This window comes from Vidua macroura, chromosome 6 (genome assembly GCF_024509145.1).
Source record: "Vidua macroura isolate BioBank_ID:100142 chromosome 6, ASM2450914v1, whole genome shotgun sequence".
Lineage (NCBI taxonomy): Eukaryota > Metazoa > Chordata > Aves > Passeriformes > Viduidae > Vidua > Vidua macroura.
This window is the reverse complement of record NC_071576.1, coordinates 31,168,154-31,185,088: the sequence shown is the minus strand read 5'-3', so window position 1 is coordinate 31,185,088 and position 16,935 is coordinate 31,168,154. Positions and strand designations below refer to the sequence as shown.

Below are 16,935 nucleotides of genomic sequence, written 5' to 3'. Positions count from 1 at the left end.
ATTAAGTATTTATTCTTGATGTCCCAGCCTTCCTCTGCAAATTTCGCACTTCTCTAGCTGAATAACTTGCTGGTTTGCCCTCAGTGCTCATGCTGTAATACCTAGGCAGTTTATATCTCAGACGATATATTATATCCGTCACTATTCCTTCTGTAAGGAAGTATATCCTTCAGCAAGGAATGAAATTATGTGTGAACACAAACAAGTAACACAAACTTTGGTTCATGCTGTAAAACAGAACTTGTAGCATAAGCCAAAAGGCAGATCAAGAACTTCCTGTTACTTGGGGTCTATATTGCTCTCATTCATGGGCTGTAGGACAGGCAGGCTTTCCCCTTGCCCATATCACTGAAGGTGGATACATTTGGTATCTTCCTGTAGAAGGGCATAGAAATTCTCGCCCAGTAACTAATGTGGATTATCTTGTTTTGCAAATAGGCTCTGTTTAATGTTCCATTTTGGTGATGTGCAAATTAAAGTACCTTCTCCCTGCCTTCCCTAGCAGTAGATGTCATTTCATATGCTGGAAATCTGCTGTTTCACATCCCTCTTCCATTTTGCCATATTGTGTTTTGCTTCTCTATCTTGTTCCTGCTACTGCTTTTTAAAGAGATAACTACATTTATTCCCACAGAGTTTAATCTATTTTAAATTATTCAAGAAGATACATTTTCTTTTGTATTAGAAAGGGCGTCAAATTCCAATTCAAACTAGTTAGGTTCTGTTATGACTGGCTGTGGGAGAACCTTGTCAGTTAATATTTACAAACACTTTCACTACTGTTTGTTGCAGAAGTGGAAACTTTTTAAAGTGTTCTGCTACATTTCATGCCCTTGGTCTTTTTGACATATGGGAAAAAAAAAAAAAAAAACAAACACAAGAAGACAGATGTAGTCTAAAGCCCTTCCTCTGCTGAAATCCCTGTAATGCATAGTTCAAGTTGATGTGCAGTACATTTAGGTCCAGCACAGGGAGTATGCACAGGTTAACCTCTGGGTTTCTAGCATACGTTGTATCTCATTCCATGTACGTCTGTGATCCTATTCTGTGTGTGCACTTTGGTGTTACGGCTCACCATAAAGGGCCCATGAACACTTGAGAATATTGCTGTTCTGTTTGATAAGTGTAGTCATAGCAATGACTGGCTGAGATGGATCAGTAACTGAACTACTTTGCTCTGCAGTTCAATGATTTGTTTCCAAGTTTATATTCATATGCCTAAAGCGAAGCATTTAAGTGCATTGCTGGGCTTAGATCATTATGTATAATTATCTGGATATTCTGATTACTTTTGAGACAGATCCGCTTTTTTGTTTACCTTTTTTTTGTTTTCTTAGTTTTTATGGGTCTTCCAAACACAGTAGTAAAATATAGTAGTTGTTATATGGCTCTCACCAGAAAAATGATGCAATCCTTAAATTAGTGAATTACTGCTATCTTTGAAATAGCGTACATGAACAGACCTGATTAGAATTAGGATTCTGAAAAGGCCTGTTGCAAATTGTTTATGAAGGTATAGCAATATTTCAATATGAATAATGCTTTTTGTTTTTTTAGATTTAGAAGGAAATGCATGTCAAAACAACCAGCTGCTAAAAATAATTCTGGCCATGCATCAGTTTTTCATCTCCTCTGCAGACATGCTTCAGAAACTCGTTGATCTATATCCTTTGTAATCTTCACCTGCTTTTAAGGTAACTTGATAGCCTGACAAGTTTGAGATGGTAAGTAGAGGATATTTAATCTATGGATGTATTAGTATTCCACTAATTAAACTGTATACTTGTTCTTTACAGTTTTTGGTTGTATGGTGTGCTTTTGTTTGGTTTAGGGTTGGCATTTTTTGTTTGTCGGGTTTAGCTTGTTATACACAGAGGAAAAGATGAAACTCAAAGTCAGGTTTTAAGTAGGATAAATCACCCTCTGTTGGCTGTGGAGGGAATATCTAGCAGGTGTTAGATGAATGTAGGCACCTCAATTAGATACTGTGAACCTGGGGCTAAGTTCCAAATCTGTTTCTCTCTCTGTCCACTATCAAGTCAAAGAGCAAAGAACAAAACTGTATCATCAGGGTGTGAAAATTTTCAATGAAAATGATTTCTCTCACACACGCTCAAAATTGCTGAAATAATTCATAAGCTTTTCCTTTCTATTTGTTCCCATTTTGAGTTGACTGCCTGGACTCATACACGTGTTTCTGGCTCACTAGATTTTTCACAACGTAGCTACGAGATCATATTCACAATACTAGCCTTTCTTTGGAATTTTTAATTGTGGAATATGTTACCTGTTCTTTGTTAGCTTTACAAAATGTTTACTCCTAATTAGATGAGCACAGTACAGGACGGAGACCTGTCATGCTAAGAATATCCATCCAATTTTGGTACAATTCAATTTAATAATCTTTTCTTTCCTCAAACTCTGTATCTTCCAGGCATTTACAAGCAGCATCCTTGACAACAGAGCTTTACTGGAGCATTGACTGTCTGTCTGTAACAGGACTGTTCTGCTGCTTATCTAATGGCAGATGTTGGATCAAGTATGCTAAGCTGCAGCTGTGGTGTAGTGTTGCATTTCACTTAGGCTTCTGAGCTCTTGGAAAATGGAACAAGTCAGTTCTTGCATCTTCTTTCTGAGATGGGATGTTTTCTACAACCAGAAAAGCAATTCAAAGTTTTATTAGGCTTGCATATTTTGCAAGCTTGGCTCTTAACTCTGTGTGTAGCTCCCTGTAAAGACAATGAAAGTTAAAGACAGTTTTGAATGGATCAGGTCTTGAGTCTGAGCTCTTGTATTTTGCAAAACCTTGCAAGTGTTCCAGTTGCACCATTTCCCATTCCCTAAATTATGGGAGTGATTTCAGGTGGTTACAAGTTCTTTGTAAGTCATCTAATTCTAGTCATTCAGAGGGGGGCCCTTAAAAATATTTGGGAACTTACTCAGACTTCACCAGTTCTGTAGTCAGCGTAGCGTAAGCATGCTGAAAGGGTGAATGGCGTATCCCCTCAACTGTGGTAGATTTAGGCTGCTGTTAATTGCAATCAGATTGTGAGTGGATCCACAAGGTATTTTCATTAAATTATGCTTTTCAGGCCTCAAAAATATGTGTGTCATCTCCATCAGAACAATCAAGATATGCATAATACATTTTTCAAAATGGATTTTCCATGTCTTCAACAGACATTGGCTACAATATCAAAACATGTTTTAAGGAGTTAATAGACTAAAAATATGGTTGTTTCTTTCAGCTGCCAGAGCAAATTAAATGAAAACTGTTGTATAGCTAGAAAGGTGAAGTTACTATGGAGAGGCATTTACATTTTGTTCTGCCATTGTCTACAACTGGTTATGTTTAAAAGAAAAAAGCTTTTATTTTTTTTTTATCTCCAGTGAATTAGCTGAAAAGGATTGCTTCATAAATGCATTGATTGATACATTTGGTAGGAATATTTCAAATTTTAATGACGTGTCTGTGCACAAGTTTTATGAGAAACTATGAGGCATGTTGCAAAGAAACATGTAGAAAAAAGAATCCCTTCACTGGTTAACACTACTCAGTACTCTGGCAACAGCATCAATATTACTCATAGTAGTCATAGTTGCAATAAACTTTGGTAAAAACCTTGGAATATACATTGTATATACTTATGTAAAACCCTAATCTGGTAAAATATTTGCCATCAGCGGGATGATTGTTATTGCTTACAGGTTGGGAAGTATCAAGCATGTTACATTTTACATCATATGTGAATGGATGTGGTTTTCCTTAACAGTTTTCTACCTATCTTAATGCTTTAGAAAATAACTCTTCCATGCTGTGTGTGAAGATCTGCTATTTTGTGAGGTAAGTATATTCGTGGCTGGTAGCTATTAGTCATTAGTCTGCAGTTGTCCATATGACAAATATGTGTGTTTTTGCATATCTTAAATTGACATTAAAAAGAGAAACAGGTATTCTGCTTCATCTTGTCAATATTCACTTTAGAAGCTCTATACAAAGAGGTCCAACTTTTAGCAGAGGTCTGCTTTTAGCAGATCTCTTTAAATCAGTGCAAGAGTTGTCAGGTCACAATTTTGAACTGAGTCTATATGAATCTGTATCTTAAACATCTGTGAAAATTGACAGTGCTCAGGAAATTATAGAAGTGTGTCTAATATTATTATATAGGTCTATTAAAAATTAAGTGGGATATTGCAGATATTTTTATACTAAGAAAAGCTCTATTGCATTTGGTAGGTAATTCTCCTTAGTAATTCTACTTGCAATGGTCCTGGAACACTCTAATTTTTACCTATTAAGTATAATAAAGTTTGATATCTCAGTTTAGAGAAAACAGAAGAGAGGGAAAATATTCAGCTCTAATAAATTGAGGATACCACTTTTTAACACAAAGGGGGAAATTATTAGTAACAAGAAAGTAGAATTTGTTTTAAATTGTGATGATTTTATTATTTCAGAGCAGATTATTATTGGTTATGTCAGCATGCTTTAGTACTGTGCGAGATCTGGTAACATTTTTGCTTCCAGGCAAATTCATACATACGTGCATCCATAAGAATGTGCATTTCAATTTTTCCAACATGCACAGGTTTTTACATGTATAGTGCTGGGTACTGTGTCTGTCTGGGATGGAGTCAACTTTCTTCATAGCAGCCTCTATAATGCTGTGTGTTGAATCTGTGAGTAAAACTCAGCATTGTTTTACCTCTTGCTGAACATTGATTGCACAGCATCAGTGCCTTCTGTTTCACATCTGCTCCTGCCAGAGTGTGGGCTGGAGGTGAGCTTGAGGCTGGGACACAGCTGGAACAGCTGACCTGAACTGACCAAAGGACCAAAGGAACATTCCACAAGCCATACAGGGTCATACTAAATTTCAGCCTAACTAAATCAAAACTTTTTTTTTTTTTTTGTGTGTGTGTTTTTTATTTTAATAGGTATTGGATTACAGAATTCTGGATTATGTTCAAAATGGACTCTAAACTATCCACAGCTATGGAGGAATTTCAAGAAGTGGTTCGAGCTAATGGTGAGGAGTTACATTGTCGTCTAATTGACACATCTCAAATGTGAGTGTTGAAGTCTCAATATATTCTGGAAACAAACTTTTGCTCTGAATTTCCTTTATTTCAATATAATGTCTCTCATAAGTCATATGTTAGCTATCCTTACAAGAATTTATACTTCATACAGATGAAATATACATTATGTAGTGGAACATAATGCCTTTCAGGAATGGCTTAGATTGAGTTTAGTTGCAGTGTAGACTTTGGGCTGATTCTCCTTGACAGCTAGGTTTTACCTTGTCCAGGGAACTTAGAAAATTTGTAGATGGCCAATGGTTTTGCAAGATCATTTGAAATCACTGAAAAAGAGAATAAAATTTGATTGAATAACAAATGAGGTAAAAAAAGTGTGTTTATATTTTAGCAACAAAGGTAAGTGAGGATATGGTTTATTATGTTGTATGACTCTTGATATTGTTTAGATGATTTTGGTTATAAAATACTTGCTGTGGCAAGAATAAATCCTAGAGCTGTACATCACAGCTCTTTCTTGGGAAGACATGTTTGCCTGTTACATGAGAGTGAGATAGTTCTGTGGAGCAGTACAACTGACAAAACAAGTGTCAATTTGTACTTTGGAAATGCACAGGCTAAAGCAGAGCAGAATTTAGCATACATTTTGGATCTGGTTATGAAAGAGGATATTTAGCATTTCAAATTGAAATAAATTTTATTACTCTATGGGTCAATAGCAAAGAGGGACAGTTCATACTCAGGGGTTGCTCAAGGAAATCTGAGGATTATTAAATGGAGGAGCGCTGGATGTGTTCAATGAAGACAAAGTTACAGACAGCTATTCTGAAAATGTAGAACTGATTGCAGAAATTATATAGACTCTCATGCTGTTTAGTAAGACAGTTGTATTGTACTTAAAGTGCTACATCAATACAATAAAGACTAACAATAATATTTTGTCATATAATCTCTAATGCATGAAAGGAGTTTGCTGTTTTGAAATTCAAATAATTCACTTTTTACTGCAGTAAGGCATGAAAACAATGTCACTTCTGACTTAGGGAAAGAGGAAAATTTTGCTCTTCAGTAAATAACTTGGAGTAATTGTGTTTTAAAAGAAATTCTAGGGATTGGTCTAGAAAGCTGACACAGCGTGTAAAGGCCAACACCAGTAAGAAACGGAAGGTCTCACTTCTTTTTGATCACCTTGAGCCAGAGGAGCTGTCAGACCACCTTACCTATCTTGAGTTTAAGTCTTTCAGAAGAATATCAGTAAGTTATTTTTATTTATTTATGTGATTATTTATTTATATTAAGCAAATATGGGAAAGACAGGAAATATGGCAGAGAGGTAGTAGTACAAGATTAACTCTGCCATACAAGATGTTGGACATGCTGAGTCTGTTTCCAGACTCTTTTATTTTACTAGTATTGAAGGTGGCCAGTGTAACTTAGATTCTGAGTAACTACCCTTCTGCTACAACCATATGAGAGTAAGAGAATGAACCTCAACTGTGGGAGAGCTGGGGCAAGATCAGTTGGAAGGAAGAGGAGAAAACCTTTCAAAGAAGCTCGTTTTGTTAGAACAAGGGATGTCATTGTTCTAACAATGTCAATGTTAATGTCACAGTTAACAATGTCAACTGTGGGAGAGCTGGGGCAAGATCAGTTGGAAGGAAGAGGAGAAAACCTTTCAAAGAAGCTCGTTTTGTTAGAACAAGGGATGTCATTGGGCACAAGAACAGGCAGCATCCTTTGACTCAAATCAGTAATCAGTCTGAAATGGGATGAAGGAAACTTGGAATATTCTCCTATAGTGCTAAGCTTCTGTAGTGAACCGTGCAGCAATCCTGTGCAGTGATTAATGGACTGCACTGAAGATGGCCACTGGACTCTGCTTGCCTTTTTGATTGTGCATAACAAAATAAAGACCAGAGATAAGAAAGCACTTTAGAAAATGCCATTTTTAATGTAAGGGTGTTAAGCATATTTTATTATACAAGCTTTCATATACACAAACAATTTTTAAGGATTTATCTAAGATATTTTTTCTTTCCTTTGATTTATTTTCTCAGTAATGTTTGTAGCTGATAAGATACAAACTTCCCTATGCACCTTGGCTTCACTTGCATCATTGTATGCTACAACATTGCCTCTTTTCATACCTGATACAGTTTACACACGGAAAAGTGAATGTTAGGGACCAAAATCTAGGAAGGTTGCAAAGTCTATGTGATAATAAGACTAAAAGCAAAGTGGTTTTTTCAGTGGTTTTTTGTTGTTTTCTTTTTGCTGTTGCTTGTTATTTAGTTGTTTTTGGAGGGTTTTTTGGTAACACTACAATATGAAACTGAACCTTTGCAAGAAAAGGGGCTCTCACTAGATGGTGGAAGATTTCAGTCGTGTTTTTATGTACTTTGTTTTGAGCTGACAGTACGTGACTGTTTTGCGTTAAACTCAAAAAGCTGTAGAACTGAAGTCATGCACAGATTGCTGCCTGTAGGCAGTAATAATATGCAAAGCTTATATAACTTACCATTTTCAAAACCTCTGTGCAGATGTAAGGTAATTAATGAGTATAACAAGTATGGTTTTAGTCAGAGTGTCAGATGTGTCATGGAGTTCCAACAGTTACATACATATATGCATTTTATGTGCAGGGTACCTGCATATGTTTTTGTGTAAATTGAGCTTACCAAGACTTTGGGTCAGAAAATAATATGTAATTAATGATTAGTTATATTAATTAAATCTTTGCAGAATATGTTCATGATGTGCTAAGCTGCAAAATCCTTTCATTATTCTAATATGGCATCATGTACCAGGAGAAAGATTGAAAATGACCAGCTGTGTTATTAGTCCCTGGAATAACTATTTAAAGGCTTGGGCATTTGAAAGTCAGAAGGGAATATTTGATCACATACACAGCATACAGCAAAATCTTCCATGAGATACCACCCATCTTGCAGCAAATTAAAATGCAAGGAGTGGTGTTCACAGAGTAATGACTGGAGGTATGCTGGTGCTTGGAAAGTATTTTAATCTCTAGTCATAAAGTACAGGGAGGCCACAATCTTTTGTAAGAATCTGGATTCTGGATTCCTGTTGAGGCTCTTAAGTTAGTCATCACAATAACAGACTCTTGCAATATTTAAATAGCTAAACTACTTCAGCATATCTGCCACTAACAAGCTTGTTATAGTTGACCTCAATAAATTTGTGTACCACAATTAAGTCAAAACTTTCAAGAAGCATTTTAGAGATTAATTTCTTCAGCATTAAAAAAAAACAAAAAAAACAAAAAACCAAAAAAAAAAAAACAAAAAAAAAAAAACAAAAAAAAAAAAAAAAACCAAAACACTTTTCCAAAGGAGATGACTGCTGAGAAAAAAAATTAACTGATTCATAGTTGTACTGAAACTGCTGTGAAGTTCATAATTATATGTATCATATAATATACATATAATGTACATATAATAATATACATATAATGTACATATAATCATATGTAGTCAGATATTTAAAAATTATCTATCTGTATAAAGTAGTTGCTTAAATTTCAGAAAGCCCAGCCAAACCTGGCTGGGTTCAAAATTCAAAGAGTAATTGAAAAGTAAGTACTATGTAATCTCAGGGACAGCTCTACTTATTAGTAATATTTCTTCAATTTTTAATTTAATAAGGACAAACCTAGAGGTGTCTGCTGTCATCTGCTTTTAAAGTGCTAATAATTCTTATTAAACAGATGGAAAAAATGTATAAAGTTGCAAGAAGGTGAGAGAGGGAGAGTAAGAAACAAACAACAGCCTGACCTTTGCTTAAAGATCAATGCTATTTCACATATTCCCGTGGAAAGGAATGTATGTCTCTTACAGCTATGAGTGTTTTTGGTAAAATGTTAATGGTCATAGTAAAGAATGGATGTAATCCCATGTAATCCCATGTCACATTTTCTGATGATTCAAATTTTTGTTTATTTTTGTTAATGGATAAATCAACAGAATGGATAAAGATTGCATCAACAAAAGCAAATTGTTCCTTCTCTTTAATCTTAATCTAAGAATGACTTAAAAACAAGTGTGTTACAGGTATCTACTGAAAAATTTTAGATTGTCTTCATTAAATAAGAGATTCTCACAAGCTGTATTAAAAGTATTAAGGAATCTGCAGCCCTCACTCTTAATGGTCTTAACTCAGTTTCGTATTAATCCCACTGAACTTGCTTTTTGTATTGGTGTAGCTTAATTCAGAAGTGTGCCCCAGCTACAGAATACATAAACTGACCACTGAACTCCCTTAAATTATTACTGAGTTATTAGATTATAATTTAAGTTCTGTTTAACCTTCCCAATAGAAGTCAATGAATCTATGAAGCCACTGAGGCTGGGAGGAAAGCCCCAGTTCTACTCCTCCTGGGATTTATAAGAGCCAAGACTTCTGAGATATGGCAAAAAGAAGCTTTCAGTTAATTCAATTAGTGGAAGCCCCTGCTTTGAACTTAACAAAGCTTTTACAAAGGAAATATTTCAGTTTTATGGATAGTTCAGGTATAAAAGATATAGTTTATATTTCATTTGCAAAGCAGATCTCTGTCCACACACAGATCATGAGGCATATGAAACTACATGAATTTTCATTTAAGCTTTTTTTGTTTAAGTTCTCAGATTATCAGAACTACATTGTGAATAGTTGTGTGAAAGAGAACCCAACAATGGAAAGATCAATTTCTCTTTGCAATGGTATCTCTCAGTGGGTGCAGCTAATGGTTCTCAGCAGACCAACACCACAGCTTCGGGCTGAAGTGTTCATCAAGTTTATTCATGTTGCACAGGTCAGTTAAAATCTAGCATGTTTGGTGTTTATTTTGTCTTTCTCTGATGCAGCCCTTTTGTCTGCTCTTCCCATCCTACTACTGTAGGGTGAGCTGGGAGTGTTGGCACTGGTCTCCTGGTTCATACACACCACATTTGTGTGAGTGTGCTGTCTTACCAAGTGTTCAGATATTACAGTGTCACAGCACCAGGACTTTCTCATGTTCATTCTGAAGAAGTTATTTTCACTGTAAAACTAGGCTTGCTTTTGAATCAGCATGTGAGATTCCCAGCTGTGACTGTGAAGCTTTCCAAAGCATGAGCAACTCTCATGGCTTTGGCTGTAATTAGAAGCATTCCACCAGAAACACCTTTCTGGGTAAAAGGAGAGCTATGGTCCTATTTGCGTTCTTTGCATACTAATTAAACTGCAGTCATAACCAAGATAATAGGCAGTGTTTCTTACTTGTGGTAGACTGTGGGAAGAGGGGGAAGTACTGAGGAGGTACTTTGAAGACTTACTGTATCTGAAAATTTAATATTTGATTTAATAACAGTAGAGTAAGTTCATGTTACACCCAGTAAAAACACAACTCGTCACCAAAATACATGAAGTCAAATGGCATGAACTTGTAAGACTTTGGAGGAAGACAATAGAGGATAATAAAATTTGGGTGTGCACATTGAACAACCTAAACCTTTAAATTATACTGTTTGTTTGGTTTTTTTGGTTTTTTTTAATATGAACACAGAAGCTCCACCAGCTGCAGAATTTCAACACATTAATGGCAGTGATAGGAGGTCTCTGTCACAGTTCCATTTCCAGGCTCAAGGAAACAAGCTCATGTGTTCCTCATGATGTAATTAAGGTTAGTATTGCTTCTCTAAGTTTTACAAGTACGGGAACCTTTAACTTTTTTGTCACTGCACACACTAAAAGTAACCCTTTTTTGTTGGATAAGATGGAAAGACAGAACAAAAATTTCTTTGGTTTTGAAGGATTTTTATTTATTATTTTACCTCTACTCTACATCACCAGTTACTCCTACACTTCTTGCAACCCCACCTTTTCTCAAGACTTGTATAGATTCTCTATGTTTTCTCCTTTAGTCTCAGATGTGATGAGCTGCATTTTCACTTACATGCAGTAGTACAGAATAATATTCAAACATGAAAATAGAGACTTGGATCCTAGAACACTTGAAAACAAAACTATTATCTTCTGTAGTAGCATAGATCATCCTTAATCTGTAAAATGCTAGCACAGAGCTCTGCACTTTGAGTGAAAGGACTGATTTTATTCATCTGATCTTTCCATTTGACAGGTTTTATTTAATTTAGACTTTAACAAATTTAGCCACATAGCATAGTGGACTGTTAGGAATCTATTTTAATTTCCAGTTAAATTCTTGTGAAATACCAATGAAAGCTATTAAAAAGGGAAGGAAGGCATACTTTTTTAGCAATGCTTCTTAAGCATTCATGTGGATTCTTAAGAGACCTCTTAAGAGAATAAGATACTTTCATCTTTTGGGGCCTGAAAGAGTCCGTGAAGGTACCTAATGAGCCTCTTTTGATCACAGTATGATCAACCTAAATGAACAGTGCATACTTGGAGTAAAGACCTGAAGTGTGACCTCGCACTGGAAATGGTTACAACTATCACAATCTATAAAATCAGTTAGAAAGCTTATTTTAGAAACATGTTTTTCGAATTTTGTCATTTTAAGGACTGCATGTGTGCACATCATTTGAATAACTTTTTGTTTCAAGAAATTATATACAGGTGCTAATAGAAAGCACATAATAAAAGGCTGGTAATTATTGACTTGAAAACACACTTTGAGGTTTAACTACATCAAACAGTTAGTAAAGGTTACAAATGGAGAACTTTGACAAGAATTTCCCTGAGAAAACATTAGTCTATTGATTTTGTTATGTTAATGAGTCAACTTTGTACCTGTATAATTTTAAACAAGGGAAATATTTATACTGCTAGACTGAAGATTAATTTGGCCTTTAAAAAACTCAATATACTGTTTCTAATTCATTTCCATACAAAAAATATTCTTAGAAAGACAGGTATGCTGCCTTGAACCATAGTATGACTTCTGATCACACCACAGTGGGATCATGGCACAGCACAGGGTTTCATTGCCAGGACCTCTCCAGCAATTCCAGCTGGTCTCCTGAGAGTCAGAGAATGCATTCCACATTTTAATGTCAAGATGGCTATTCTTATGAATGTCAGAGAGCTTGTGCTATACTTACACATTAACTGCATACAGACCCCCCTGATTCGAGAGAATCATATTTCTTTTCATTTGACTAAAAGGGGAGTGTAAGGAGACCAGCATTATAGATTAGGCTGTATATTAACCATCTGTAATTACATAGTAGTACCTAATTTATGGGTACAGAAAATCTAGAATACCTAGATTTCATTCGAAGTTTTAAATTTTTTTTCAAGAGTTGTGAGTAAATTCCTTAACAATGACATGGGAAGTTCTTGTGCTGTATGACAAAAACAGAAACAGTAACCAGCACTGATTTTTTGGTTTTCTTTTTATTTTTAGGTGTTTAATGAAATGACAGAATTGCTTTCGTCTTACAGAAATTATGATAGTTACCGACGTGCCTATAACGAGTGCAGTAACTTTAAGATCCCAATCCTTGGGGTCCACCTGAAAGACTTGATATCCCTTTATGAGGGCATGCCAGACTACTTGGAGGACAAAAAAATTAATGTATACAAACTGTATTCTCTCTATAACCACATAGATGAGCTGATACAACTCCAGGAAATGCCACTTCCCCTGGAGGCTAATATGGACCTTGTTCACTTGCTTACAGTAAGTGTGTTAGATAAGATAAATACATCCAATTAAAAATGTCATATACCTATCAAATAACTAAATTGAGAATTCAATTAATTAATTAATTATGAATACATAAGATTGTAATTTTTTCTCCAAAGGGGAAATGTATAGGAATAGAAAAGAAAAGATTGGTGATGATTTAAGTGGCAGCAAAGGTAGAGGTGCCAGTTCAGCAATATGCTTCAAATTATTTCTATAAGGGAAGGAAATGTTTATTTCTGCTTCACTACAGTACAGTATTACTCTCTGTACTGTCAGTAAGGAAGATTCCTTGTGCTGAGAACAAAATCACATAAAAGTTCAGTCCCTCAAGATACTGCATTTCTAACCAAGTCTCTTCTGGTACTTAAGAAACTGTCTGACATAAACATTAATCAAATATAGTTGATGTATTTCACTCCCAGTCCTACCTAGTCAATGCCATACTACTTAAAAATTGATACTACCTAGGACATTCTTAAAACTATAGTTTTGGCTTCTCCTAGTAAGTTAAAATACTACCTTCTATTAAAAGAGTAAATCTTCCTTTCTTGTTTCTCAGTGTTGTTTGGCCTTAACAAGTATCTCATCTTGGAAAAACCAGATAGTCCGCTTCCACTTTCTGGTTACAAGCCCTGTTTCAGGAAAAAGCTAATAGATAAAAATGCTTATGTGCCTGAGGTTATTTGTTCTGTCTGGGAGCACCTTTGTGTGAGATTAAGCACACATGCCCAGAGCCTGAAATACAGCTATGCATTGAAATGGTGAACTTTTTACTTCTTCCTGCTATTCCTTTTAAATGTTTTGTTTGAAATTATTCTGAGTATTTTTTTCTTCTAAATAATGTTTTATAAAAACAGCTATTACAAATATGTAGAACTTTGTCATAATTTCATGCAGGAATATATGACGGGATATAAATGAGAAGAAATACTTCATTTCAATGCAGGAGCTTCTGAACTCCCAGTACTCCATGTTACAGGTTTCCAAATAATGGCAATAACAGTCTGTAATGTAGAATTGGACACATTTCAAATCACTGTGAAGACCTGTGCAGCTTAAGTTCATTTTTTCTAGGTGTAATCTAAATAACAAAATAATGCACCAAAAAATATGAGCACACTCCAGCAGCAAGTTTATAAAGTAGTAATGACTGTTCTGGGATTAAACTAATGTGTTTGTTTTCAGCTGTCCCTTGATCTTTACTACACAGAAGATGAAATTTATGAACTTTCGTATGCACGAGAGCCACGAAGTCACCGAGCTGCTGTAAGGGCCTTTACAGATTCTTAGCAAAAGGAGGGCTTTTATGTGTGATTGTATTTTAAAACCAGGATTTTTTAAAAGAAATGTTTATCTTCTGCATTCAATTTATTATTTTATTTTATTATATGCTAAATTGAAAACACTTTAGCTTTGTACACTGAGTGAAATCTATTAAAGCACAAATTGTTTGGTTGATGATAAAATCTAAGATAGAATATATGGCAGAGTTTACACCATATCAGGTTTTATAATATGAACATAAAGACAAATGAAGTTGCTGTGTAGAGGCATGACATCAGTCTTAATCTTGGCAGTTGATACTTTTTTCAACTTTATTCAAATGGAGAATTCTTATATGATTCAAATGATGAAACCCATGAGTGTTATGTGGTATTTTTGTTCCTGTTTTATTAATATGGAAAAGATGGTGATTTTACAGGGCTGTCAGTGAACTGTGACAATTTAAGGAATGACTGCTCTTTTGAACAATTCAAGAAAGAGCTTAAGCACCATGTAATTATCCAAAGAACGATGTTGGGTCCAACAGGTCATTTCTACAATCCTGTGTTACATAGTCCACTGTCACGAATGGAAGAAGTGTACTACTGAAAATCTTTTCATGTGGTACTAATGTGGTACTTCCAATTTTTTTTTTAGCCTATGACACCTTCCAAACCACCAGTAGTTGCAGACTGGGCCTCAGGAGTGGCCCCAAAACCTGATCCAAAAACCATCAGCAAACACGTTCAGAGGATGGTAGATGTAAGTAAGGTTGGCCAGTGTACTTCATATTATTGTAAATGTTTATAGCCTTAATCTCAGGGTATGAGGAAATATAGGAATGGGACTTCTGTCCTCACAAACAGATACTTTTGCCTACCTGTAAACAGCAGCAGCAGCAGCTGTGAGGGACAGATGGAAATTCCTTCAGTGGGTAAATGGCCAGCAGGAGGTGTGAATGCTGGTTAGTGTACTTGCAGTGTCACTCTTTCAGGGAGCCAGGGAGTCCATTTCTACCAGGGTCTCCAACATCGTATTACCGATGCAGTCTGACAGGAGGCCTTCAGTGGCTTTGTTACAAGCAGCAATTGCTTTTTCTTTTGGGTCTCCTGCTTTATGGGAAACTACTAAGTAAGGTGATTGATTCCAAAACTGATAGAGGTAGAGATGTAAATAGTTCATCTTTGCTTGCCTGCTTCATCTTTTTTCTTTCTAAGGACTTTTAATATTGTGAGGTATCCTTTGATACACGCTGTTTTGGAATATATTTCTAAATTTATTCTGGATGTGCTCCTTGCCTTGTGGCCAATGACAAACAGTAATACGTTCCACAAGTGGAAACAGGTGTCTGCCTGACAATTCTGTCCTATAACTGATTTTCTCATAACACTGACCTGATAAAATAATCTAGGCAGCTACACTGATTTGGCTACAGAAACCACCATTGAGAGCACTAATTGAGAGCATTAGTACAAGTTGTATATGTGGGCCTGGACAGAATGGTCTGAAAGCAGAAGTTAAAAACAGCTGTCATTGTGTTGTGAAGCTTTTCGTCCAGCCTGTGTTGGCTTACCTATGTTTTGCTGCAAATCAAGAAATCATAATGCTTTTTTAGTCTCAAGCAAAAAATGCAATTAGCCTGTTGCATTGTTTAATAGACACTGGGAGAAGATGGGTGATGAAATCCATAAATAATGTGGAGGCTTTCTGAAGTGGTAATTCAGACCATCCTCATTATAAACTATTATGCTATTCCCTTGTGCAGTCTGTCTTCAAAAATTATGACCATGATCAGGATGGATACATTTCCCAGGAAGAATTTGAAAAGATTGCTGCCAGTTTCCCATTCTCATTTTGTGTAATGGCTAAGGACTGGTGAGTACCTGCTTATCAACTTTGTAGCATCTGTTTTGGGAGAGATTTAGGGGGTTTTGTGTTTAAATTGTATTTTTTCATTAGGGTGTTAAAAACATCCTCTTCAGGCACAGACAGAAGTGAAAACATAACTGACAAAAGCAACTTCTAAATGTGTTGTGAATGACATCTTCATTGGGCTTACAGCAGTGGTATCCAAGCTAGTTTAGAAAGAAAAACAGACAACAGAAAAATAACAATTTTTCAAATTATATCCAGTATATTCTGCTAAAGAATTTTCCTATGATAAAGCTGTCCCTTAAAAATAGAGAATTGGAAAATGTATATTTTGATAAAATCAGGAACATTATTCTTAACATATTAGAGCATGGAAAAGTACAGTAGTGATTTTTCAGAGGTTTACTATGATATAGTTTTGAAGTTGCATCACATACGCAGATATTCCATTTTTCCTGTCAGTTTGCAGTTTAAATGTGTAGATAAGCTTCTGTATACTTTGGAAGCAATTGGCAAGATTACTGAGATCATTGTAGTTTTTTGTGCATTAAACTTCTGCTATTATAAAATGTGAAGAAAAAGATGTTTAATTCTCCTTATGCATTTAACAAAATCTATGTCTCACAAACAACTTTTCTTGTTTATTTCCAGGGAAGGTCTGATTAGCAGGGATGAAATAACAGCTTACTTTATGAGGGCTAGCTCAATCTATTCCAAATTAGGACTTGGCTTTGCTCACAACTTCCAAGAGACCACTTACTTAAGGCCCACTTTCTGCGACAACTGTGCTGGATTTGTAAGCTTACTTTTTAGTACATTATGTTAACTTTCTTTGGAATTATGCCTTTTTTATCTCATAATTGCCTTGTGTCATATACAGAAATGGATCTATATAAAACATCAGTGAACACCAGACTTCTGCCTCTGTATATGTTTAAGGTACCCTTCACTCCCTGCTTGGCAGTGCCAATATGTTTAAACATGGTTCATACTTTGTGGGGTTTGGTTATGTCACCCAAAACAGTCTCAGGCAAGACTTCCAAATGCAGAGCCTTCCACTTCTTGGGGCTGCTAGGATTCATGTCCTGATACAGACATCAGATGCC

At 35.6% G+C, this 16,935-nt stretch overlaps 1 protein-coding gene across 1 annotated transcript in view; it reads left to right on the top strand.

Moving 5' to 3' along the window:
• RASGRP1 (RAS guanyl releasing protein 1) overlaps positions 1–16,935 on the top strand; it is a 37,728-nt gene that overhangs the window by 14,356 nt on the left and 6,437 nt on the right. Inside the window, exons 3-13 of the mRNA XM_053981204.1 lie at positions 1,558–1,663; positions 3,782–3,844; positions 4,939–5,070; positions 6,141–6,294; positions 9,680–9,853; positions 10,586–10,702; positions 12,410–12,685; positions 13,880–13,960; positions 14,615–14,719; positions 15,723–15,832; positions 16,481–16,625. Coding sequence (XP_053837179.1) covers positions 1,558–1,663; positions 3,782–3,844; positions 4,939–5,070; positions 6,141–6,294; positions 9,680–9,853; positions 10,586–10,702; positions 12,410–12,685; positions 13,880–13,960; positions 14,615–14,719; positions 15,723–15,832; positions 16,481–16,625 — 1,463 coding nt within the window. The remainder of the gene's footprint in view (positions 1–1,557; positions 1,664–3,781; positions 3,845–4,938; positions 5,071–6,140; positions 6,295–9,679; positions 9,854–10,585; positions 10,703–12,409; positions 12,686–13,879; positions 13,961–14,614; positions 14,720–15,722; positions 15,833–16,480; positions 16,626–16,935) is intronic.